Genomic DNA, 26633 nt, shown 5'->3' with positions numbered 1-26633 from the left:
CCAACCTCAGACATGGCTGAAAACAAAGACAGTGGAAAACCATAAGCTGCTCTTCTTTCCTATGAGTGCTTCACTCACTAAACACACATGTTGCAGCTCTGTGAGACTACTTCCATAATAAGTGTATCCAGCCTAGTTCTCCTCTTGCACCAATTCCAATGAAAATGGTTCTTTTTGCTTGGACACCCTGGAAACTCATAGGAAGAGCCCAGATTTGACACCCTGCATGAAGTGTCAATTATGTTCTTAAAGTGGCAACTTTAAAACAAGAGCTTCAATTTCCAGTCTCGCTGCTGGCAACATGTTCTAAGAAGAGAGCCTGGTGTTTTGTAACATAAGCAATTATGAGACCACCAAAACCAAGAAAAAATTAATGTCTCTCCATATGGATTTCATAACTAGACAGAACTTTTACAACATCTGCTCAAAGGATTTCCCTTTCCTCAGGGCTCAACATCCGCCAGTCACAGCAAGCTATAAATAAAAGAGATCCAGAAGCAGCACTTAGTATCAACATGGCATTCTCCCACTGGCAAGACCATCCTGACAGTCAACCCTGAACCCTTTCCTAGGCTGTGTTGAAGCTGAGTTTCTAGTCTACGTGGTTTGCATGAATGGTGAACTTCTTCCCACCTTCCTTCTCCAGAAGCAAAAAAACTCTCTGCTCTCCTTCCAGAGCCACTTGCCTACTCTCAAGGTTACAAAACCCCCCTTTCTTTTTTTTTACTGCACCTAGAGAGATCAATCTTAGGCCCTCCTCCTCCGAGTAAATCCACTACCCAATTCAATTGTTGCTGCTGGCTTGATGATTTTACAAGCAGCAAAGAAAGAAGACAGCACTGTTGCTACCTACAGGTTTCTGTTGCAATTTGACAGAGATAAAGGCAGCAGCAGGGAGGACTAGGGTCAATGTCAGTAGGTTGACAAAGACTCTTCTCTTAACCTCAGTGGAAACTGCTGCACTCAACACAACCTCCTCCTGGCCCCCTGTTTGATCACACAAAACACAAGTCACAATTGTCACCACAACAGCCTATAGCAGAGGTGGGTAAAATGCAGCCCAGGGGCCAGATGCAGCCCACCAGGCCATTCTGTCCGGCCCATGGGGCCCCTAAATATTCATTTTCTAAATTTTTTATCTGCTCTTGGCTGCCTGTCATGTGGCCCTCAATGGCTTGCCAAAACTGCGTAAGTGGCCCTCTGCCCAAAATAATTGCCTGCCCCTGGCCTACAGGTACTGTGAGAGAACAAATTCTGGTACTGGAGCATAACATATAACATGCTCTTCTTGACCTGATGCTCACAAACAGGGAAGAACTGGTGGGGAATGTGGTAGCGGATGGCAACTTGGGCAGCAGTGACCATGAGATGATTGAGTTCAGGATCCTGAGGAAAGGAAGGATGGGCAGCAGCAGTGTAAAGACCCTGGACTTCAGAAAAGCAGATTTAAACTCACTCAGGAAACTCATGGGCAGGATTCCCTGGGAAGCCAGACTGAGGGAGATGAGTCCAGGAGAGCTGGCTGTGCTTTAAAGAAGCCTTACTGACAATGCAGGAACAAACCATCCTGATGTGCAGTAAGACTAGCAAGTATGGCAGAAGACCAGTTTGGCTTATCAGTGAACTCTTCAAGTAAACGAAATCACACAAAGGAAACATAAGAAGTGGAAACTTGGACAAATAACTAGGGAGGAATATAAAAGTATTGCTCAGGCATGTACGGTTGAAAATCAGGAAGGCCAAAGCATAATTGGAGTCGCAGCTAGCAAGGGATGTGAAGGGTTTCTACAAATATGTCAGTAGCAAGAGGAGGATCAGGGAAAGTGTGGGTCCCTTACTATGGGGGAGGAAACCTTGTGACAGAGGATGCAGAAGAGGCTGAAATGCTCAATGTCTTTTTTGCCTCAGTCTTCACAGGCAAGTTCAGCTCCCAGACTACTGTACCTGGCAGCACAGTTTGGGGATAAGATGAGCAGCCCTCAGTGGTGAAAGAACAGATTAGGGACTACTTAGAAAAGCTGGACATGTACAAGTCCATGAGATCAGAGGGGATACACAAGACAGTGCTGCGGAAGTTGGTTGATGCAACTGCAGAGCCACTGGCCATCATCTTTGAGAACTCATGGCCATCAGGAGATATCCCGGATGATTGGAAAAGGGCAGATTAGGAATCCATTAGCATGGATTCACCAATACCAAGTCATGCCTGACCAATGGGATTGCCTTTTATGACTAGGTGACTGGCTCTGTGGACACAGGGATGTGGTGTACCTCAATTTTAGCAAGGCTTTGATACAGACTCCCACCACTTTCTTGCAGGCAAGCTAAAGAAATATGGGCTGGATAAATGCACTGTAAGGTGGACAGAGATCTGGCAAGAGCACTACACTCTGAGGGTAATGATCAATAGCTTGATGTCTAGTTGGCAGCCAGTATCAAGTGGAGTGCCCCAGGGGTTGGTCCTGGGGCCGACTCCATTCAATGTCTTCATCTGACTGCAGCAGCCTTTCCTACCCAAATGCTGGGGGCCTGTACCTGATGATTTCATGAGGTCCCTTCCAGCCCCTAATGTCTATGAATCTATGACCTGAAAGGTGGCATACAGCGCACCCTCAGCAAGTTTGCAGATGACACCATGCTGGGGGGAGTAGTAAATACACTGGAGGGTAAGGCTAGGATCCAGAGGGACCTAGACAAATTGGAGGATTGAGCCAAAAGAAATCTCATGAGGTTCAACAAGGACAACTGCAAAGTTCTGCACTTAGGAGAGAACAATCCCATGCACCAGTACAGGCTGGGCAGCACCACTTTAGAAAAGGACCTGGCGGTTACAGTGGACAATAAACTGAATACGAGTCAACAGTGCACCCCTGTTGCCAACATGGCTAACAGCATACTGGACTGCATTGGTAGGTGTGTTGCCAGCAGGTCAAGAGGAGTGATGATTATTCCCCTTTATTTAGCACTAGTGAGGTCACTCCTGGAGTACTGTATTTAGTTTTGGGCCCCTCACTACAGGAAGTATGTGGACAAATTAGAAAGAGTCAAGCAGGGGGCAGCAAAAATGGTGAGGGGGCTGGGGGACATGAATTACAAGGAGCAGCTGAGGAAACTGAGCTTATTTAGTCTGGAGAAGAGAAGACTGAGAGGGGATTTAATAGCAGCCTTCAACTACCTGAAGGGGAGTTCGAAAGAGGATGGAGCCAGACTGTTCTCAGTGGTGGCAGATGACAGAACAAGAGGCAATTCTCAAGCTGCAGCAAGGGAAGTTTAGGTTAGATATCAGGAAGAATGTTCTCACTAGGAGGGTAGTAAAGCATGGGAAAAGGTTACCCAGAGAGTGGTGGAAGGTCCATCCTTGGAGGCTTAAGATCTAGCTAGAAAAATGCTTTGGCTGGGATGATCTAGTTGGGGATGGTCCTGCTTTGAGCACGAGGTTGAACCAAATGACCTGCTGAGGTCCCTTCCAACCCTAATTTTCTATTATTCTAACTGAGTTGCATATATTAGTTTCAAAGTTCTTTATGTAAATCAGGTATTTCATAACTTGATTTTATTATTCATAACTTGATCCAAACACAGAAAGCCACAAATAGGCATATTCTTGTTATTAAGGAATCAAATACAGCGTATATATGCACCAACATTCCAAATAAGCACATCTCAGTACTATCTTGTTCCAAATCCAACACAGACCTTTGGTTCTGCTCACTCCTTTTTGCTGGCTAACTCCTGATCCTCCCAGTTAGTTAACCACCTTGTTATTGCACTCTTAAAGCAAGTCTTGTTAATTCACTCCTTCTGGCAATCTGGTATCAGTTCCCTCCGATTACATCAAGCAAAACATATGAGATCATTTGCTATCAGGCACTGTCAAGTTGAACAATTTTAGTTGGTTAAGTTCAGGGAATTTTTAACAGTTGACCCTTTCCAGTCTAACAAGGTCTGTCTGAGCCTTTCCCTCAAACAGGTTAAGAAGTTAAAGGCCTGAATTTACAAATACTCAGGTGCAACTGACACTTCATACAGGAAGTCACCATTTCAAAAGCCAAACTGCTTCCCAAACCTTGGTGTTAGTCACATCACACCTCAAAGAAAACAGGAAGCTTCTCCAAGACAAGTCTCAACCTTGTGATGCCTTTCAATCAAAGGAGCACTTAGAGACCCAAATGAGGGATAATAGCTCTGTGGGCCTGTTCTCCTACAGTGTCTACAACAAAACTGGTCCTGCCTAAAGTGAAGTGCTGGATCTGAGATACCACGCGCATCAAAACACCTCTCTTTTAAAAAGTACGAAGTCGGACTGGCACAGGTTTGAACCGTGTTTCACAGATGGAGTTAAATTTATTTAGTAGGGGTGTACCGATAAAGATTTTCTTGGTCTATACCAATAGCTGATGATTAACCAATCATACTGACTGATGCCAATCCAATAACCGATATTCAGTAACAGTGCAAGACATTTTAAACTACTGACGTAAATAAACCGTTCTTTTTTGTTTGTTTGTTTTGCATTATGCCTCCCCTCCTACCTGCTTGTCCTCGATGAGGAAGGCAGTGACTACTTTATTCCCATGCATGCCATGGCTCCTACCTGCAGTCCCACACTCCACACAGCCTGTGCTGCTGCCCTGGGTGGGTAGGGTGCACCCTTGTGCAGATAGTAGTGCCAGGCACTTCTGGAGTCCTAAGACACACTGCTGCCTCAGTGCCAGGATGCCCCACACAGACGAGCTCCAGCAGTTGCTGGGAGAAGCTGCTTTAGCAAAGGCACCTGGTGCCCAGCGGAGTGAAATGTCCCTTGCATATTGCCTCAACCCACTACTAAGATCTGTCCCCAAAGCTTCCCTTCCCAAGACCCAGACTATGCTGATGCAGCAAACAATACTTGAACACTTATCACAAGGAAAAAAAATAAAGAAGTCATTTTCCCATATTTTGACAAAGGAGGAAGCAATACTACTTCCACGTGCAGACAAAAGAGAAAGAAAGAGAAAGACTTCAGTAACCCCTGAGCTGTATGAACCACAGTACATTTGCCACAGGTTACCTTAACAAGCATCTTGATGTGGGGGGAGATATAGTAGGGATGTAAAGTTATGCAGCAAGAGGTTGGGTCTGGATATAAGCCACATTCACCAAAATTACTGAATCCCTGAAATCCTCAGGTACCCTCATCCTCAAGAGAGAACCACAGATTTCTCAGCCTGAGATTGCTCAGACATGCCTTTGAGAAAAAGCCTGCTTCAAAAGAGAAGCTTTGAGCTTACATCCTAAAACCAGTGACTTGGACAAGGGGGTAAAAAGCACCCTGTTCAAATTTGCTGATGACACTAAGATGTGGGGGGATGTGGGCATGCTAGAAGGAAGCAACAGGCTACAATCAGACCTAGACAGGTTACAAGGGTGGGCGGATGAGAATAGGACGGGATTCAACACTGACAAGTGCAAAGTGATGCATCTGGGGAGGAACAACCAGCACCATACCTACAGGTTGGGGAACTCCCTTCTTGTCAGCACAGAGCCGGAAAAGGATCTTGGAGTCATCATTGACTCCAAGATGAACATGGACTGGGAGTGTGGGGAGGCAGTCGAGAAGGCCAACCACACCTTGTCATGCATCCACAGATGCATCTCGAGCAGGTCCAAAGAGGTGATCCTCCCCCTCTACGCGGCACTGGTCAGGCCACAGCTGGAGTACTGCGTCCAGTTCTGGGCGCCGCACTTCAAGAGGGATGTCGACAGCATGGAGAGGGTCCAGAGGAGGGCCACTCGCATGATCAGGGGACAGCAGGGCAGGCCCTATGAGGAGAGGCTACGGGGCCTGAACCTGTTCAGCCTCCAAAAGAGAAGGCTGAGGGGGAATCTAGTGGCCTGTTACAAACTAGTCAGGGGGGACCAGCAAGCATTGGGGAAGTCCCTGTTCCCCTGAGCACGGCCAGGAGTGACCAGGAATAACAGTCACAAGCTGGCAGAGGGTAGATTTAGGCTAGATATCAGGAGGAGCTACTTCACGGTCAAAGCGACTAAGATCTGGAACCAACTTCCAAGAGAAGTGGTGCAGGCTCCTACCCTGGGGGTTTTTAAGAGGAGGTTAGAAGAGCACCTTGCTGGGGTTGTTTGACCCCAGTACACTTTCCTGCCATGGTAGGGGGTCAGACTAGATGATCTGCAGAGCTGGTGTCATCGGGAAGGCTTTGGCTTCCATGACCACAGCCCGCTCTTTGGCGAGAGAGGGCAGTGAGCTGCTGGGAAGAGATGGCCTCCACCTCTCTCCCCTGGGAAGGAGGCTCTTCTCAGCCAGGCTGGCTGACCTGCTCCACCAGGCTTTAAACTAAGCCCGCTGGGGGATGGGGGGACTACTGCCACTGCTGGCCCGCTGAGCAACCCTTGCAAAGCCAGCAGACCAAGGCACTTAAGGGAGCCCACCCTGCCCCAGCCCTGGCACAATCTGTGGGCAAGGCAAGAGCCCCCAAGGGCACACTTGCCTGCCTGTACACTAATGCCAGGAGCCTGGGCAACAAGTAGGAGGAGCTCGTCCTCCTGCTCAGTGCAAAGAATTATGACGTCATTGGGATAACGGAGACCTGGTGGGACTCCACCCATGACTGGACCACGGGTATAGAGGGCTATACCCTGTACAGGAGGAATCGTGTTGACAAAAGGGGCAGGGGGTGTAGCTCTCTATGTGAAGGAAAGCTACATGTCCCTGCAAGCTGATGTTGGAGACCAGCATGGACAGCTAGAGACCCTCTGGGTAAAAATTCGTGGGGAATATGGCACAGGGGACACAATGGTGGGAGTCTACTACAGACCTCCCACTCAAAGTCCTGAGCTTGACCAGGAGTTCGCCTGGGAACTGACTGAGGCCGCTTGCTCCAGGACCTTGGTTGTCATGGGTGACTTCAATTACCCGGACATCTCGTGGGAAGATCACTCAGCAAAATCCGAGCAGTCGCAAAACTTTCTCTCGTGTGTGGATGACCTCTACCTGACTCAAGAAGTCTATGGGCCAACGAGAGGCAAAGCGCTGCTTGACCTGGTACTGGCTACGGGGGACGACCTAATCGGCGACCTAGTGATCGATGGGAAGCTGGGTGACAGCGACCACGAGCTGATCACCTTCACCATCCGCCGTAAAGCCGGCAAGTCAGTCAGCAACACAGAAGTCCTTGACTTCAGAAAAGCTGACTTTGACAAGCTCAAGAGGCTTGTCAGTCAGGCCCTCAGGGACCATGACCCCAGGGAGATGGGAGTTCAAGAAGAGTGGTTGCTTCTCAAGAAAGCGATCCTCAATGCACAAGCTAAATCTATTCCAACACGGAGGAAAGGCAGCAAGAAGGCACAGCAGCCCTCCTGGCTCTCCAGGGACCTAGCGGACCTCCTGTGGCTAAAAAGGAAAGCCTACAAAGGATGGAGGACGGGATTCACCTCCAAGGAGGATTATTCTGCACTGGTCCGGTCCTGCAGGGAGCAAACCAGGAAAGCCAAGGCTGCAACTGAACTCCAACTAGCTTCAGGCATCAAGGACAACAAAAAGTCCTTTTTCAGATATGTGGGGAAATGGAGGAAAAGCAAGGGCAATGTTGGACCCCTGCTAAATCAGATGGGGCAACTGACAACTGATGCCCAGGAAAAAGCCAACCTATTAAATAGGTACTTTGCGTCAGTCTTTCATCAGTCCCATGGGACACCCATGCCTGCTATGGGACAGGGAGATCCGGGTGTTGGGGATCCCCTACCCTTCATAAATGCTGACCTCGTGAAGGAACACCTTGAGAAGCTGGATACCTTCAAGTCAGCCAGCCCTGACAGTCTATACCCCAGGGTACTCAAGGAGCTGGCGAGTATTATAGCCCAGCCTCTGGCACAGATCTTTGAAAACTCCTGGCTCTTTGGTGTCGTGCCCGAAGACTGGAAGAAGGCCAATGTGGTGCTGATCTTCAAGAAAGGGAGGAGAGTGGATCCGGCTAACTACAGGCCCATTAACCTGACTTCTATCCTGGGGAAGATCTTAGAAAAATTCATTAAGGAGGCCATCCTTGAGGGACTGGCCCAGGCTAACATCCTAAGGGATAGCCAGCATGGGTTTGTTACGGGTAGGTCTTGTTTGACCAATCTCATTTCCTTCTATGACCAGGTGACCTATCACCTGGACAAGGGAGAAGAGATTGACGGCATATATCTTGACTTCAAAAAAGCTTTTGATCTGGTATCCCATGATCACCTCTTGGCCAAACTGCCCAGTTGTGGCCTTGGCTCCACCACGATCCGCTGACTGGGAAACTGGCTCCATGGTTGGACCCAGAGGGTTGTAATCGATGGCAGTCACTCATCGTGGTGCCCTGTGACCAGTGGGGTCCCTCAAGGCTCTGTCCTTGGACACATACTGTTCAACATCTTCATTAATGATGTGGACATTGGAGTCAGGAGTGGACTGGCCAAGTTCGCCAACGACACCAAACTTCGGGGCAAAGCATCCATGCCAGAGGACAGGCGGGTGATCCAGGCTGACCTGGACAAGCTCAGCAAATGGGCAGACGAGAACCTCATGGTGTTTAACACCGAAAAATGCAAGGTTCTCCACCTTGGGAGGAAAAACCTGCAGCTTTCTTATAGGCTCAGCAGTTGGATAGCACTACAGAAGAAAGAGACTTGGGGGTCATCATTGACCACAAGATGAACATGAGCCTGCAATGCAATGCTGCGGCTAGTAAAGCGACCAAAATGCTGGCTTGCATCCATAGATGCCTCTCGAGCAAATCCCGGGATGTCATTCTCCCCTTGTACTCGGCCTTGGTGAGGCCGCAGCTGGAGTACTGCATCCAGTTTTGGGCTCCACAATTCAAAAAGGATGTGGAGAAGCTTGAGAGAGTCCAGAGGAGAGCCACACGCATGAAGAGGGCAGGAAAACAGATCTTACGATGACAGGCTGAGAGCCATGGGACTCTTTAGCCTGGAAAAGCGTAGGCTCAGGGGTGATCTGATGGCCACCTATAAATTTATCGGAGTGACCACCAGGATCTGGGGGAACGTTTGTTCACCAGAGCACCCCAAGGGATGATGAGGTCAAACGGTCACAAACTCCTGCAAGACCGCTTCAGGCTAGACATAAGGAAGAATTTCTTTACTGTCCGAGCCCCTAAGGTCTGGAACAGTCTGCCAGCGGAGGTGGTTCAAGCACCTACATTGAACACCTTCAAGAGTAAATTGGATGCTTATCTTGCTGGGATCCTATGACCCCAGCTGACTTCCTGCCACTTGGGCAGGGGGCTGGACTCGATCTCCCGAGGTCCCTTCTAGCCCTAATGTCTATGAAATCTGCTCAGGTCCCTTCCAACCCTTGAAACTAGCATCTAGCTCTTTTCCCTTTAAAGACTCAGAGGAAGTTGCCCTCTTTAGCAAAGTCACCTGCACAAAATGGCCAGTGCTACTGGTTTATCAAGCAAGGGGCTGGCAGGGAGGTGGTGGTGGTCATAATGCTAACAAGAACTATTCTTCTTGGTCTGGGGCTGGCCATACTCAACCTTATTTCTCAAACTTTCTGACCACTGGCCAGGAGCTGGTTTACAACTGTTCCCTGTCCCTTCCTGTGTTGAAGGCATCTAGAGTTTTCTCAAGACTTACCCAGAAGGGCAGGAGCTACTGATTCTTTAGTAGAGACTTGATATAGATTTCCCCTTTGTGTCAAGTGTTCATGAAGGCTCATCAAATAGGAGTTTCTAAACAAACTCTCTCTAGTTCAGCTTTAGCTCTCAATACGAAACTGTCAACTCCACTATTTCAAAACCACCAGCTTTCCAGCACAGAAGACAGAAACTTGTAATGCAAAAGCAAGGGGAAAAAAGACTCTTACAGGAAGAACATGCATATCTTATAGGACCTTCTTTATCCATTCTTAAGAATCAGAGACACTGCACAGTTATACATTTAAAAATGAGCTGCAAAAGGAAAGAGGGAAGGGGAAGACGGGGCCATCCCCTAGCGCTTTTACTCTAATGCACAAAACAACCCCAAAACCTGAATTCTCTCTTAATTGATGATCTCCACTCTTTTTTTTAAACAAAGCCCACAAAGATACCCAGAGTGGAGTGTTAGTCACAGCTAGTTCTCACTAAGCTTAACAAGATGAGGCAGATGGGTTTCCATGAGTTATGGAAATGCTGTGAAGTACTCCAGGAGCATCCTTTCCCAAACCGCCCAGTATAAGTCAGTCCACAGTCTAAACTCTTCATAAAATGATGAGCAACCCTAACACAGTACTACAAAAAAGCTGGACCTAGACTGCGCTCTGGGCACTCCTCCTGTCCTTAAAATGCTGGATTATAATCTACATGAAGTAGTTTAAGGCCTCTTTATTTTGGTTACTTGAATGTGATAGTAACAACAGTCAGCACAGGCTGCCTCTACAAGAGAACAGGCTTTGTAGATGCAACTGACCATTAACTGTAAATGAGAGCAACAGTTTGCTACTGCAGAGAAAACCTTAGAATACCATTACCTTAATCTAGGATATTAAAACCCAGCCACTTCCCCCTTCTTGGAAGGGTTTGGACAGCAAAAGAGAAGACAGTGCTGCCTCCAGGGTAGAGAATCAAGTCAGACATTCAATACACCAGAATAAACAACGCTAAGGCTAGAAAAGCTGATGCTGACAGAGGACAGCAAAGTTATGCCAAATACATTTGACTACCTTATCCAGCTATATTTTGCCAAAAATCTGTGTTAGCAGGTATAGCATGCAACCCTGCACCACACATTAACACAGCTTGATGCCTCTTCAGACAAAACGTGAAAGGCAACACATCACACGCCACACTAAAGGAATAAACCAGACCTCCATCTCAGCACAAGCCAAGAGGCAATCTACTTACAATCCTGCAGCAGCAGGCTACACCTGACACATGGGGCAGTAACTTCCTTATTGGTTTACTAGAGGGGTTGGGCCAGTAATTTAATGATCTACCTGATTTGTCAAAACTGACATTGTAGCTTCTGCATTTCACCCATGTTAGGATGCTGCAACTTGAGTCTTGTGGTTTTTAGTCAGTCTGAAGCTCCTCCACACTGACACAAAGCTTGTGTGTTAGAGACACAATACTGCAGAGAGAGGTTGAGCACACTTTTATTACGACAAAGCTGTCTCTGTATCAGGTTTTATGCTGTTCCATCCTTCAGCAAGCCCTGTTTGGAGATCTAAACTTAAAGGGAGGGCAAGAGAAAATCCACCGTGCCTCGAAACATCACCCCTGCTGCTGTTGCTTGTCACATTAGAGATTACAACACAGGGGTGAGGAAGAAATATTTTCCTCGGAGAATAAGAGGTGCCAGAGCAAGGGTCCAGCCAGAGCAGCATCTACTCCCTTCCCTGTTTTCTTATGATGTGTCCTCAGCAATCAGTTGCTGGCTGCCTTCTCTCAGGGGGCCTTATGGTTTCCCTTGGTGGGCTCAGGCTCACGGGGCCCCAAGTGCAACAAACAGGCTTGTGTCCGAGGGGCACTGGAGCGGGCGAGTCAGAGGAAGATCCTGCGGGCTGCGACCAGCCCCCCGCCCCCACACTCCCTCCCCCCCTCAGCTACGCTGCCTGTGCCGGGCAGCGAGGGAGACGAGGGGATGGGCAGGTTCGGGTTCCAGCTGCGTGGAGGCGGGTGAGGACTTCCCCTGCCCGGCCGCTCCGTGCAGACGAACAGGGGCCGCCGCGGCCCTGGGAGGAGATGGGGGGGAGCCCCGTGGTCTTAGAGGGACCGGCCCCGCCCGCCCGCGCTCACTTCTCGATCTCAAGCGCCGCCACCTTGCGCTTCTCGTAGAGCTTGTCGTTCAGCGCGCGCACGATGGTGGGCGTCAGCGGCGCGAAGTCCTTCTCCGCGTTCATGGCGGCGGCGCGGGGCGCTGCGGGCGAGCCTCGGGGCGGCCGGAGCCGGGCAAAGCGGGGGCGTCACGCGGAGCGGCCGAGCCGGGACGAGCCCCCCATAGCCGGGCGGGTCGGCTGCCCTGCTCCTCCGGTGCCGGCGGCGCTAGCGGGCGGCAGCAGCCATATTCGTCCAGCACATGATCCGGCACCGCTTCCGGTTTCCGCCCGAGGCCCCGCCCCTGTCCTCCAACCCCTCTGCGCACGCACGGCGTCTCGTACAGCCCCCGCCGTGTGGTCTCAGCCCGTGAGTGGGCCTTGTGGCCTGAGCGCCCTCCCCGGCCACTTACACTTCAGGCCCCGCTGCTGCCTGCCGCCCGGCTCCCCGTAGGGTCCCGCTGCCTCCGAGCTGAGGGGCTGAGTCAGGGGAGGGCGCCCCGGGCGCGGACCCGGGCGGCCTCCAGTGCGATCTGCGCGCGCAGGGGGGCGGCCCCGGCTTCTCACCCCTCGGCGGGGCTGTGGCAGCCGGCGGCAGGTACCCTGAGCCCCCCGCCGGGCTCCTTCGGCGAGAGGATGGCGGGGTCTGGGCTGGTGCTGCAGAGCCGTGTTGTGTCCCAGCAGAGGGCTGCAGAGCTCCCCCCACCTGGTCCACAGCACTCGGCAGAAGCGGGGCTGGAAGGGACCTGCAAAGGTCTGCCTGAGGCAGGAGCATCCCTCCCCAAACCACCCTGTGCAAGTCCACAGTCTAAACTCTTCATAAAATGATAAGTAACCCTAACACAGCACACTAACCTGCCCCAGGGGAGCCCATGTCCTGCTTCTGTTATATGCCCCAGAGATCCCAGGCAGAGAGGGGCTTACTGCTTCAGAGGAAAGCAAAAACCCCCAGTCTGCACCAATTTGACCATGGAGTAAAATTCCTTCCTGACCTCAAATCTGGCAACAGGAATGACCCCGGGCAGAAGGGCATGACCCCCTAGCCAGGAACCTTCAGCTTTAAGTCTCCCAGGAGCCCTGGCACAGCCCAGCCACAGTCCCCACCTTGGAGGCTGCCAGTGCTTAGAGTCTCATGTTTGGCCTTGCAGTGTTTAGGTGGTGTCTTCAGAAACCTCTGGTCTTCTCTTCTTCCTCCATCCAGTCCTGAGTTACCAGCTCTTCCTTATTCTTTAGCGTCTCAGCTGCCAGCAGAGGGTTCAGGATTGAACCCTCTGCTGAGAGTGTGGTCGGGGTAGCAAGGTAAAAAAGGTCTACTGACTTAAATACACATCTACACGTAAATAATAAGGCTGCAATGACAGACAATAATAATTCACACTGACAACTTATCGGCAGTTTCTTCTGATGCCTGATGTACAAGTTTCTTTTTTGCAAAGCTCAGCAAAGTCAGGCGTCCCTGATCAGCGCTGTCCAAGGGATATGGGGAAGGACCCTGGTATTCAGTCTTTGGGCTCCTTGAGATCTATGGGCCCACTGAAACTAGGTCAGCAGCCAACTCTAGATCAGCTTCTTTCACAGAGCTGCATCTCTCTTCTAAATGATTTTTGGATGTGCTAACTAATTTATAACTTTTGAGCTGTGCTGATAACTTACTGCCATACAGATTGCCCTACTGCAAGCTTCCCTTAGGACTGACTAATAGCAGTACAATCCTTTGCATTCTTCTGATAAGGTTAATTTTAAACTGCACTACAAAGCTTGCTACTATTTTTATAAGGCTTTGCTAAATTTACTACATACAAGGCTTCATTACTTTTTAACTTCAATTAGGCTCTCAGTGGCAACAAACAGCTTATAATACATGAACAAATGATAAGAAACACTTGGTCTAATCTTCACAGCATTCAGCAAGCACCTTAGACACAATTTTCAGCTGTCAAGTGTCACTGAACTCATGTTTGCCTACACATGGGCCTCCCCAGGCCTCAGCTACAATAACTGCCTTTTCTGTCTCTGTCTCCCTTTTCGCACTCTGTAAAAAGACTTTTGGCTACAACTCTGTAGCTTCCATCTCTTCCTTTGCTCAGGGTGCTGTAGGCTACCACCTACAGTAGGTTCCTGCTTTTAGGCTGACATACATCCCTTCTACTTCAAGTACTCATGAAGTCTGTGGCAGGCAGCAGAGTACAAGGAGGAGAGCCCTGAAAAGCAGCAGGGTAAACAAGCCTGCAGGACAGATTACCCTGCAGATTAACAAGCAAGGAGTGGGCAACAGCCCTGGGGCCCACTGGTTAAGGTAGGACACGTGGGCAGACTGATTAGCAGGGATCTGGGTTTTCCGTTTCCCACAGAAAAATAGGGGGGGGGGGAAAAAAAAAAAAAAGTATTTTTCCTTTTGACCAAGAAAAACCACAGATTATTCATTTTATTAGAGAAGCACACAGATTTTCCACTTTTGCAAAGAGGTCTCTGGACCGGGGGTGGGGAGAAGGGCAGTCAGGCAGAGGGTGCTATGTGCACATAGCCAGCTGCCAGGCAGTCTGGAGAGCAGCCCCTGCAGGTAAGTCTAGCATGAGAAGGGGATTGAGGGCCCCATAGGGAAGGAGTTGGGCAGGATTGGGGCTGCTGTCCAGCTGGGGCAGTGTGTAGGGCTTGGGGCCAGGACTGGAATGTGTGGCCATAGGGCCCCGGCAAGGAGCAGGAGGGAGCTACAGGCACCTCATTTGAGGGGTGGAGGAAGGGCTGCCTCTCCACCTCTGCATGCACTCCTGGGGAGGGGAGCAGGGAACTTGTGCCCCTCAGATTTGTGCATGCGGCAGGTACGAGCTTGGGCTTCCCACCCTGCTGCCCTCCCCCGGGCCTCTGTGGCCCAATGGGCAGGACCCGGTGCACCAGGGCAGAGCAGGGCCGGGTGGGGAAGCTCCTTGCCACATTGAGCCCCACGCCACCACGGCGAAATACCCTCTTCTTGCTGGGCCCCAAAAGCCTTGTGGGGAGGTCAGAAGAGTGGGGAGCCCAAGTCTACAATGGGCATTGCTTTCAATTTGTAAATATATCAATAAAACATTGTGTTCAGTTGATACATACATATACATAGCAGGGTTTCATTTTAATTGAAGATTTTGGTGTTTTTAAAAACCAGAGAATTTGTAACTTTTAAACCAAGAAAACCAAGATTCCTGCTGATTGGCAGCCCCTTGGGGGCTGATAACATAGGGGAAAGAAGGGAAGGGGAAGAACATCCAGATTATGGGCAAGACTAGAAAGGGGTGAAGGAGGAGGTTCCCACAGGAGGAGTTCAGGTGGGCTCAGCTCAGCTAAAGAGTAAGAAAGCAATGGATAGTTAAAGAATACAGAACAAGAGAGCAGAAGCCCAATAGGCAACTGGGACAGGGCCCATTCAGAGAGGCAGGGCACAGCAAGGTCCCACTGATAGGAAATAAGAAAAGCTAAAGACTGGGGTATCATGGAGCTCATAGACTGTTGTAACTCGGGCAGTACTCCAAGACATACCCCCTCTCCAATTGAAGGGATCAGAGCAGGTTCACAAGTACTGTGGGAGGTGTAGAGACTCTCCTCCCCTTATAGAGGAGAGACAGATCACTAGTGGGGACTTAACCATATACCTTTTAATGAGAGAATAGTACTGGGAACATAACCAGTATAAACCAGGGGTATAGGGGATACTGCAACACCTCAAGAGGGCAGGAGTCAACAAAGGTTAAACACTCACAATCATAGACATATTCATCCAGTTGACAAAAGACAGGGTTAACAAAAAATAAAACACAAACAGCAGAACAAACAATACTGGTTAGTGAAATAAAAGGCACAAAATACAAAACGTCAAATAACAAGGAATATAGGGCCGGGGTGCCTGGAGGGTTGGGGAAAGAGGGAAAACACAATGGCTTCTTTCCACTGCAACAGAAGTTTCTCCCTGACACTTCACTCACCTAAAGTCATCCCAGCTTAAACTCAGACCACCCATGTGGTAGGCAGAACCTCTACCACACAACCACCAGTGCTGATGCTTTTCCAAGCTGCTAGGGATGTTGACTTTCCTGGAGCTCCGGCTTCACATCAAGCTGCCTGGCCTTTGATTGGAGGAGCTAAAAACCTCTCAGGTCACTGCTCAGATCCTTGCTGGAGCGGGGGAGCCTTTCCTGCTGGCTGCAGCCTCTCCTAGGGGATCCTGGAGCCCAGCAGGGAGCTTCTCCTGCTGGCCATCCAACTGCTATCTGCAGGTCCCACTCTTTCAGGCTCTTCTGGGGCAACTGCTCCCACCCCACTGGCCCAGCACCTCAAAGCTCCTTCCTTGTGGTCCCTCACTGGTCTCTCAGAGTCAACCGCACTGTCCCTTTTATCCCCCTCCAGGTGACCAGAAGGGCCAATCGGGGACATGGAGGATGAGTCTCTGGGGACTGATTGGTGAGGAACGGGAATCCCAAGCCCTCCAATCATCTTTTACCCTTTCAAAACCCCTGGGCCAAATCACTACCAGCTAGCTGGTCACTGTGGTTTGGACTAGAGGGATAAGGAGGGCTATAGAGCGAGAGTGCCGAGTCTCTTGTAAGCGGTGAACAGCCTTCCTTCTCAAATCACCATCTTATCTGGAATGGAGGCAGGCTTTACCCAAGACAAGGTCCAGGGTAGGAAGGCACAGCAAAGACCCCACAATCCTGTGACAGTCCCATTCCTAGGGTGACCACACATCTGGATTTCAAAGGTCAGTCCCAGCTGGTTGGCAAAAATTAAAATAAGAATCTCAGAATGGCAGGAACGTAGGCCAGTGGGGAGGCAGAGTGACACACTGCAGCAGTGCCACTGAAGGGGTGGAGGCAGTGTCCCAAATGTCTTAGATTTCCCTGTGGTCACCCTACCCATTACCACAGCGTCTGCATACCTTAGTGCATTTAACATGTGTATACCCCACTGCACCTTTGTAAATATTTAAAGCACTTGTCCAGGAGGTTGGAGAACCAGGTTTTAGGTCTCCCCTCAGCCATACGGGATCCAAACTTGAGCTCCTTTTTTCAAGCATAATGTCCAAACATTAAACCATGGGCCAAGAGGGCTGAATGCTCCCACCACACTGCCTATTGTAGCTGCCCCACTGGGCAACCAAGGGGGAAGATAACATGGGATCAGAAGGAAGAACATGTAAAAAGGAGCCTGACTATGGCTGTGTGAGGAGGGCACTTGCCTAGAAAGTAGTATGCCCAGTTCCCACAGCTGTTTCTGCTTTGAGCAGTCATTGGATAAAATGCAGCAGCAGGGGCAGTGCTCTCCTCATCAGGGGTCTGTGGCAAAGCAGGAAGTTAAATACAGGCCTCCAAAATCTCAGCCCAGCACCCTGACATCTGTTTGCCTTTGCTTTACCTCCAAACTGCCCTTTAACATGTACATCTCAGGAATCCTCCTCGCTAATTCCTCACAACCTCTTTACCTTGACTTACTCTTCTTTATTTTGCTTCACTTTGCCTGCAGACTCTTGAGGAAAATGAATGTGCCTTTATTTCTAAAATGCCTTCCAAATCATAGCTCTATACAGTGATTTCATTTCTGTTAGCAACAATTAAATAAAAACTAATAGGGCTGATCCAGAGCCCTTACTTTGGAGTAATCTCCCAAGGATTTAGTGTTGTAATGTAGCTAGATCTTTGTGGTTAAATGCATGAATATATTTTTCTTCCATGCATATAATAAAGTTTTCTGGTATAATAAAGCTTGTTAGTTTGTGATGAAGCACTATCCAGTGTTTCGTCAACTGTGCTATGAAGTTTTACTGTTTTTCAGGTTAATTGATTTCAGTAGAGTCTAAAACATGATAAAAGGAAAAATATAATTTATTTTCCAAAGAAAACGAAAAAAAGTGAGGAAATGTTTCCACTAGACATCTTTGAAGTGCAGGAACGTGTTCACAGCTGACACCTTGGAAAATTGAAATTTGGATGAAATACATCAGGAACAAATCTGTTCAGTAAGGGCATGAAACCAGGGGCCTTTGGAGCTGCAAGGAGAGCTTTTACTGGGTTCAAGAGATGTGGCCATGAGGTGAAGAGTAGGAGTAAAGGGATAGCTAGCTATTTCCACTACTCTGAGCAGAGGGTATAGAGGGCTGTTATTCTGGACACAAAAAGAGGGCAGTGTTGCCAGGAACTTCCAGACAATGCTAATCCCCAGTGCAAAGTCATGAGGGTCACATGGTAGGCAGGTCTCTGTGAAAACAGCAAGAGGGCAAGACATCTGCTTTCTCTTTGCTCTCTCTCTCTCAACACCACTCATTATAACTTCACCCCTATTTTCTGCTCCTCTTCTTTCATCTTTAGACTTCTCTTCCTTTTTAGGCAAGGTTTGCAATCTTGCTTTTCGTTCAGCTTCTCGCCCTTCTCTCATTCCCTTAGGCCTATGCACTTGTGAAGGGTTGACTCCTACCCTTGCTTTCAGTTGGGCTGCTAAGCAGAGATGGCAACTTTTATTTTTGCCAGGTGGGAGAGGGGGCCTAAGATGATGGACATGTGGAACATTTTATGCATTTCAGGTGACAGTCCTCTTCCCAATGGGGAGCAGGGCACTCAGGTCCCTATGTACTCTGCTGCTAAACCACCTACTCTGCAATGAAGACACAGGGTAACATTTGAATGTCGATAACACTTCAAGGTCTTCCCACAATCACTTCCACATGTCCAGAGAAAAAGACAAATTCTTTTACAAATCACTGGGAAAGTATCAGAGCAAATCCACTTACTGCAACACAGGAACCATGGACTGTGCCTCCATATCTATTAACAACACATACAGGTAATCAAAGAACTGAGACACCATTGCTTTTTGTGTCTGTTCACAACTGGCTAGGCTAACCTGGCTGATTGGATGTGGATGCAGATCACCTGCCCTAACTGCAGTGAAGACATTCTCACATGTGCTACAGCTGGGTGACATTGCCCCAAGACAAACAGGCAAACACTGAAAAAACAACTTCTGAAGCACCAAAGTACTGAAAAGGCATGCATTGAACAGCCAAGGCAAGCACTGAGGAGTTGGGAGAGAGAGCACAAAGCACTAGTATGACACACTAAAGAGCCAGCTCAAGCATTTTAAAAAATGACTAAGTGCCAAGGACCATCATGACCTGGGCCTGTGCAGAAGGCAAGAGCACAGGTGAAGATGCCTCACAATGACAGCCTGCAGTCTCAGAGCAAGGGCTGGACACATGGCCGTAAAGATGTACCTGTCACAGAAGGTTCCTTCCCTGACTTCAGGAACAAACTAACTGGTGGTTCCCAATGGTGGCATGAACTGCTTTCATGGGGACTGGTTTGCAAGCCATTACTTTACTGTTCCCTTAAGAACCAAAACATCTTCAAGCATTACACCTATCTCAGGTGATGGAGCAGAGACCAAAGCATAAGAGTCCTAGTGGGTGGTAGTCTCCTGAAGGCTCTTATTCCCATTTCACAAGTGGGGAAACTGAGATATGGAACTGAATGAATTTTGCCATTGGCTTCATTAGGAACAGAATGAGGCTCTACGGACCATATTTTTAAAAGGTTTTATATGCAGATAGGTCTCTAGTGGAATTCTCAAGTGCCTTGGTACTAAGTGATTTGCAGTGGATCCAAACTGTGAGTGGAACCCAAGAGTCCCCTGCACCTAGCTTTGTCCTTAGACTGTTAAATTATATCTTCCTCCTTTCATGTTATCCAGAAATCCTTGAGCTTCTCTGGGTTCTTTTTCATTGCATTTCTCTCTGGTCTGAATGCACAAATCATTTGTTTGCCAGCTCCTTACCCAATGGAGTTCCTGTCTCACAAACCTGATCTAGAAACAAACCCACCAATACTCGCTGCTTGCTGGACTAGCTTTATTCCAAAATACATTTTCATACAGCAAATAAGCAAACTTGGTAAAAAAAAAAGTACATTGCCACAGTAAGCCCAGTTACTTATGGGTTCAGCTGGGAAGTGTCAGAGGATCTGGCCAATGTCTGGATAGTAAGGGGAATACATTGGTGAACTCTCTCTTCTGCCACCTTATGAAAAACTGAGGTGCTCTTGCGTTGAGCTAATCTTGAAATCTGTCTTGAAATCTGCCATGCCCACCTACCATGAATCTCCACATCTCTGATTTTATTAGCTCATTCCTGGCTGGTGTCCAAAGAACTTTTAAAATAAATCCAAAGGAGGAATCTTCCTTCAGGTGCAAGTGTTTTTACTTAGCAGATAATAAGGCAATTACCTTTGCACTTCTGAAAAGTGGGAAGATTGAGCAGCAAATCTTAACCTGTGTAACTGTAACAGTCACATGGTTCCCTAGGCTTTTTGTGGACCCTGTATATTGTGAGGGTCATACAATGCAGTAAATACATTAGCAATTGTATTATGGCAAGGACAAGGAATACAATTGAGTTGTTTCAGTAATAAAGGTACTTTTTAATTTGCTCTGCTGGGAGGTAAAAACTTTATATTAGTTGTGTTGCAGTAATAAACAAGACAACCTATATTGTGTAGAAGAGGGTGCATTTTATGTCCTGTCCTGCAGTCCTTCCACAGGCAGACCTCCATGCATCAATTTTGCTGGGATTTCTGCTTAGGTGAGGACTGCAAAACTGATTCCAGAGATATAAAAATATTTTTTTGTCCTGAAGGAAAGAGTGGTGAATTTATTTGAGAACTGGTTTTCACTACCAAGGCACTTCAGAGTTGTAAAAAGATTCTGTTCTACACAAAGAGGCTGTTGAATAGGAAGGTTGAGATCTTGAAAGATAAGTGAGGGCACTGAGGGCTGTGAATCATGTGGGGGATTGAGGTCAGTTGTTGGGGAGGGGAAGGAATGCCTGGCTGCTAAAGAATACTAAGAGTACTTAGGAATTAGGATAGTGCTGCTCTGTCCACGTGCCACTGGATCACTTCTCGGGCGTTATGCCCTTCAAGTAATAAACCCAGGAGATGCCTGCCCCCACATGTGCAGCCCAGGCGCAGGAGATGACGAGCCTGCTGGTGACTGGCATTTTGCTGCCAGTGGGGTTTCCTTCAAAAGAAACAGTGATGGAGATGCTTTTCTTGGAGCGGATGTTTTCAGAGGCTTTGATGGTAAAAGCTGGGCTGTCCACATGGTAGATGAAGGTTGTGTGCTGCAAGAACACATTCTTGAAAGGGATTGAAGTGCTGGAACCAGCCTTGATCTGAAAGGGGCCCTGAGGTTTGGGGGGTACTGAAGTGCCGAAGAGTGGAAAGGTGTATTCTCCTCCAATGGGAGAGGAAAGGTGCAGGGTTGCTCTGGATTCACCCAGCTGGCAGGGTTCGTAGGTTATTTCCACACTGACATCTGTGCCTCCTTGGGACCCTGCAGCTGCACTGATGACTTTGTCTACATGGAAGTCTGGGCAGTCAATCTGCAAGGGGAGGGAGGGTGTCACATGGATTCACAGAAGGCATGTTAACCCCAGAGCCCAAGGCACTTGCTCTGAGTCTGGCATCTCCCAGGAGCCAAAAACATCAACGGTTATGGGACACTAGGATAATTTAGAATCAGGGGATTCTCCAATGTACAGAGATACAAAATGGATGCAGGGGAGGGGGTCTTTACTATTTCACTTTGTCAGTGAGATGCATGTCACAGCCCAGCTCTGCTTGGGGCTTTCTGTGCTCACAGGACCTGGTCAAACCCATCCACTAGCTCCAATTCCACCCTGGAGCTCTAGGGGTGTTTGGTTCTTGGGATGACTTAGACACAGTGGCTTGGGGTGCCTCCCTTGTCTGTAGCAGTAAAGCCAACCATTCCTAGGATAAGCAGTCTAGAACCAGTCCAGAAAACAGAGGCACTGTCATACTGCAGCAATAGCCATGATGAAGTCCATTTGAGTGAGGATGCAATGGAAGTGGTCCTTAGCTCAGACTCAGCTTTGCTGTGAAGTCAGTATGAAGGCTGCCTACACTCTCTCTAGCCTCACCAACCTGCACTAGCCAAGCCAGGCAGGGGTCCTGCTGAAAAGGCTGAACAGGGCAGTCAGTTAAGAAGGGCTGATGGGGTTTGCAGACTCAGCTGTCTGCTGATGGTGCCCTAGAAGCCTCTGTGGCTTCCTTACTCTTCAGAAGCACCAGAGGAGTTGGAGGACAGAGGAAGCTCTGCTCACCTTCGTGGTATACTCCACTCTCTGGCGGGTATAGTTAATGAACTTGGTGGTGATGATCTGGCTGCTGCCCAGCATGGTGCGGAAATAGAGTGGCTTCTCTGGCCTGCCTGTGATGGCTTTCAGGTTCAAGTCATACTGGAAGGAGCCCAAATCGCTGCTCTGCAGTGTCAGGCGTCCACTGACTTCTCCAATTTTAAGGGGCTGGAATTCAAAAACAAGCACCCCCTGGGAAGAAAGAGAGAACAACCTGCTGCATTAGAGGGGGAGGGGGAACTTTAGAAGCTAATACAGGAGGGAAACTAGCACCTGATGTCCTGAGATACTGATTATTGTTAAAAGATGCTGTAAGAACACCCAGTCACACTCAAGTCAAGAGCCAGTTTCTTTTCTACCCTACCAAAGCTGACTCATTCAGTGCATTTACAGTCTATAATAATGTCAAAGTCAAGCAAGTATGATCACAAGGGGGGAGTGTGACTTCATTCATCTATGACCATTATTTATCTACCAGAAATGATCAGGCTCTTATCCTTCTGCCACAAAAAAGGATCTCATCTTGTAGCAACAGCTCCCCTCCCCCCGTCTTCTCTTGTCAGGAAGCACCTTTCTTTTCCCCTTTCAGATTATATTTTAAATTATATTCATATATTGTGTTTGTTTCTGTATTCTATTTTATTATGCATTTCTGTATTTTATTGTTCATGTATTCCCTCTACATTTTTGGTATGGCATCCTGTGTCTTACATTTTATTTATGCTTTACATTTTATTTCATATTCTTTATGAATATGAGTGGGACCCTCAGCAGCACCCTCTTTCTTCAACCAGCACCAGAACCTAGTGACCAGAAGGACAAGCCAGCGACCCTCTTCTGGAGAAGACATTGCCTTGAAGGAAACTTTGACTGGCCATCAATAGCAGACTCCAGTGCCTCGGGTAGGTAGATATACTAACACCAGTGCTCTCACAGTCACTACAGCAGTGTGTGTGTGTGTGTGTGTGTGTGTGTGTGTGTGTGTGTGTGTGTGTGTGTGTCCAATATCCCTTTTGGTACCAATCCTGTGCAAGGTATAATAGTTGCACACCACCATACAATAAACTTCATATTGGAGATCCCGCAAGTTGGTCTTAATAACCAACAATCTCTCTGCTCCTGTGTCCTCTTCCTCCTCCTCCCACCCCATACCTGATTTATCCATTCAGAGCGTCAATGTTTGGGACTGGGTCATTTCTCATATGTACAGAGCAGTCTGGAAGGAGGTGGGGGGTCTAACCATACAGCAGTGTTTCCCAGCTTTTGTTGGCCCATGGGTAAAACCATGCAGTAAGCTGGTGGGAGCCAACCTTTTAGACAGGAGTGTCACAAATTAGCTCCACTACTTCTTGAGTGCTACTTCAGTCTCTCTCCTTTGCCTGATCTGCTCTCTGCCTAATGGTCTACTTTGTTTTCTGCTCCCTGCCCTATCTGCCATCCTAATCTCCTATGAGTCACACACAGAGGCTGCCATGCCACTTATGGCACCCATGCCAGAGGTTGGCCACCTCTGAAGTGATGCAATGCAGACAACAAAAGATTCTGCTCTTCTTAACTCATTTCCCATGGTTGTGAGCTATGTTAGAGAGTCTTATAAGTAACATGTTGCCATGAGCTGTGTGTTGGGGACCTCTGCCTGACTGTAATGTATAATGCTAACATATTCAGATCTGAGGGTAGTGGGGTATCCTGAGGAAGTGTTTAGACAGCTGTAGTAACCTCTGGCAAAGCTGGAACAAGGAGTGTGCTGGTGTCTGTCCATACCACATGTCCCTTAACTGACCATTAACTGTGTCCACCAGCAGTTCCAGGATGCTGCAAAGGGGAGTGCAGTAGTGGCAGCAAGTTCACAGTGTGTGTGTCTGCTGGTTGAGAGCAGAGATGCCAATGGTGAAGTGGGTATGACTTCACTATTGCACCCCCCTGGATCAGCCCTGATTGCCTGCAATTTGCTTCTGGGAGAATCTTTTTTTGGGAAAAATTAGAAGGAAAAAAAGCAAACCAAAACATGTGCCCTTTGTATGCCAGGGTTCAAGGCCATTAGGGCTGGTCTTAGCAGAGAATCACTTCAGCTCTTGAGCCTGCCTAGCACAAGGGTGAGGAAGACTTGGGGCAAGCGTGGTTGTGACTTACATGTGGACAGCTGGTCAAGAAATGGAGATGGTGCCCTAAGCTGACCAAATTGTCATAGAGGGGTGGGCAAAACATGGCTTGCATTTGCTCTTGAAGGCAAAGCTGAACCCGTACAGCAGCCAAGCCAGTGATTGTTATCTATATATCTGCACCACTGGGGAAGAGTGACATGATGGTGGATGGTGCAGTAACTAGTTTCACAAATCACTACTACAGTGCTGCGATGACATGTAGGCGGCTGGTAGTGATTTTGCATGTGATAGGCACATTAGAAGGCCCCGTGGTTGCTAGCTAGGTAGGTATCCACAGGGGGAATATATTCTTTGTATGGGAAGTCTCTATTTCACAGTACCCTCACCGCTCTGATTTGCTTTTCCTCCCCATGTTCTCATTCAGATTTGATCCTGTGGGTAACAAGTCTCTTTTAGGACCTGACTCTTAGTAGGTGGATCTATTACCATGAGAAACCAGCCCCAAAGAGTGCAGGCAGAACAGGCTAAACCCTGGACCAGGGCACCTAAATACTAGAACTGCTATTGTCTGTGAAGTTTATGCAATTGTTCCCAGAAATGATCATAGGGTCAGCAATACAAGGAAGTTTTTTATCCAAGGCCAGTTCATACCTCAGACTGGGCAGGAATGATGAATTGTGGGGGGAGGTTGATATCAGGCACCTTGCAGTCTGTAGTAAATGTCACAGGAATGAGAAGGGGGTTTTCAACCTTGAAAGAAGAGGATATGCTCTGCCGGACTGGGGTCATCATCTCGATGGTGCTAATTGGACCAGAAGGAATGGCCTTGAAGGTGACAAAGTAGAACAAGTATTCCTGCGTCACCTCATTGCGAAAGGTTACCTGGAATTAGAGAGAAAGAACCATAGACCCAAGGGAGTGAGAAGTGCCCTCTGCACTGAGGTCTGGTTCAGATCATAAGGCAAAGCACTCCTCAAGACTCTCAAGCTTCCCATCTGCCATGCATATGCTCAGCAAAGATGATGTGACCTAGTTTTCAGAGGTGTTAAGCAGTGCTGTTGCCAATTATGTTAAATGGGAGTTGTTACTGAGGTACCTATGGGGTAGATGCTTAATTTTAGGCATCCAAATTTCAATATTCTAGTTTAGAAACATGCAAGGCATAAAAGTACACACACATGTATCCAGCAAGCAACTGCCCCACTCTGGGGCCCAGGAGCCTGGTGCCTGTCTACCTTTGCACTGTATAGCCCTTCCTTGTAGGAGAAGAATGTGAGCTTGTGGTCCTTCTTGGAGGAAGCTGGCACATCAAGGTAGTCAAGTCCCTTCAGCGCGGTGGTACTGTCTAGCTTTTCTGGCTTTATCATGTCTACTATCACATGGAATCTGGACAAGACAAACATGGGAATGGTTGAAGGCCATTGCAAGTAGCGTGAATCACAATCAGTAAGCCAGCTGGGCCAAGCATACATCTGCATAGGCTGCTTGGCTGTTACAGCCCTTCTGGGAGCCAACAGCTGGCCCAGCATTTGCTCTGTGTTTCCAAACAATGTGACCCCCTCTGAAAAAGGAAATGAATCCCCCCATCACTGAGCTATCAGAAATAAATACAACCTGGTGCTCTCCTGTGCTGACTCACTGGTAACTATACTGGGGTCAGGTGCTGTAGAGTTCATTCTGGTTTAAAAGCTGAGTGGATCCCCTAAACCCAAAAGGGGTATGAGCAAGGGCCATGGCAGCTGGCTATGATCTGTTGAGAACCCTTTCAGACAGGTTCATCTGCTCAGCCCTTTCCATGGAGTACTGGCAAGGCTGCCTTTGTGATGAACAATAATCTGGGACTTGTCGCAGTTCTCTGTTTACCTTTGTGGTTTGTTTAGCCAGTTGGACACAGGGATCAGTTCAGTGTAGGAAGTTTTACATGGCACCTCTCGAATGATGGACCCTGAAGACTTGGGGGGCTCTGCAGTGCCCTGCAGGAGGTACAGCAAGCCTGTCCCATCTGGGATGGGGAAGAAGATGGAGCCCTGGAGACAACAGTAAAGGTTAACAGAGCCTCCCAGACTCCCTGTTTGGATCAGAAGGATGTGTACACACAGGTGGCCAGATGTGTGGACATGACTGCTTTGCACTGTCCTATCAACAAACCCAGCCTGAAAGCCATTTTGACCTGCTCAGGAAGAATCATCCAAGCACAAGGGTGCCCTGCTCGCCTGTGCTACTGTTTTATATTTGGCAGTGGGGGTGATTTTGCCCAATGTAAAGGTAAGCTACATATGTGCCAAGATCTCTTCTTAACCTGACTGTAGGCACATCATCTGCATACCAGGCCTGCCCACAAAAAATGTTCATGGGAGCTGGCTTAGAAGGGGTCTTGCTAGTCACTACTGCTAACAAAGCTCTGAATGGGGGTGGGAGGGATGATTTATTTCTCTTGTGGCTCTTGGTAACTATGGCATAACGCTCCTGTTCTCACCAAGGTAAGAGCCCAACTTCTCTCTAACATAGGTCTTGTTTCAGATTGTGACTCTTGTTTCTCTGCTACACATTGGGCCTTCCCTCTCTACTTTAT

The 26633-nt window shown here is 48.4% G+C and overlaps 2 protein-coding genes across 3 annotated transcripts in view; both read right to left on the bottom strand.

Moving 5' to 3' along the window:
- The window catches only part of VAC14 (VAC14 component of PIKFYVE complex), a 199312-nt gene extending 187242 nt beyond the window's left edge, over window positions 1-12070 (bottom strand). Inside the window, exon 1 of one of the 2 annotated variants that reach the window (XM_090063857.1) lies at window positions 11769-12070. In XM_090063857.1, coding sequence (XP_089919983.1) covers window positions 11769-11872 — 104 coding nt within the window. In that variant the 5' untranslated portion in view covers window positions 11873-12070. The remainder of the gene's footprint in view (window positions 1-11768) is intronic. The other variant, XM_090063855.1, reaches the window with a different exon arrangement.
- A 7575-nt stretch (window positions 12071-19645) lies between these two features.
- LOC149857381 (axonemal central pair apparatus protein HYDIN-like) overlaps window positions 19646-26633 on the bottom strand; it is a 71055-nt gene continuing 64067 nt past the window's right edge. The window contains exons 42-46 of the mRNA XM_090063947.1: window positions 25925-26088; window positions 25297-25447; window positions 24713-24943; window positions 21924-22148; window positions 19646-21182 (exon numbers count right to left, since the gene is read on the bottom strand). Of these exons, the coding sequence (XP_089920073.1) occupies window positions 20694-21182; window positions 21924-22148; window positions 24713-24943; window positions 25297-25447; window positions 25925-26088 (1260 nt within the window). The 3' untranslated portion in view covers window positions 19646-20693. The remainder of the gene's footprint in view (window positions 21183-21923; window positions 22149-24712; window positions 24944-25296; window positions 25448-25924; window positions 26089-26633) is intronic.

This window comes from Crocodylus siamensis, chromosome 9 (assembly GCF_052110815.1).
Source record: "Crocodylus siamensis isolate JL-2025a chromosome 9, ASM5211081v1, whole genome shotgun sequence".
NCBI classification, from domain to species: Eukaryota; Metazoa; Chordata; order Crocodylia; family Crocodylidae; genus Crocodylus; species Crocodylus siamensis.
This window is presented reverse-complemented; position numbering and strand designations above follow the sequence as displayed.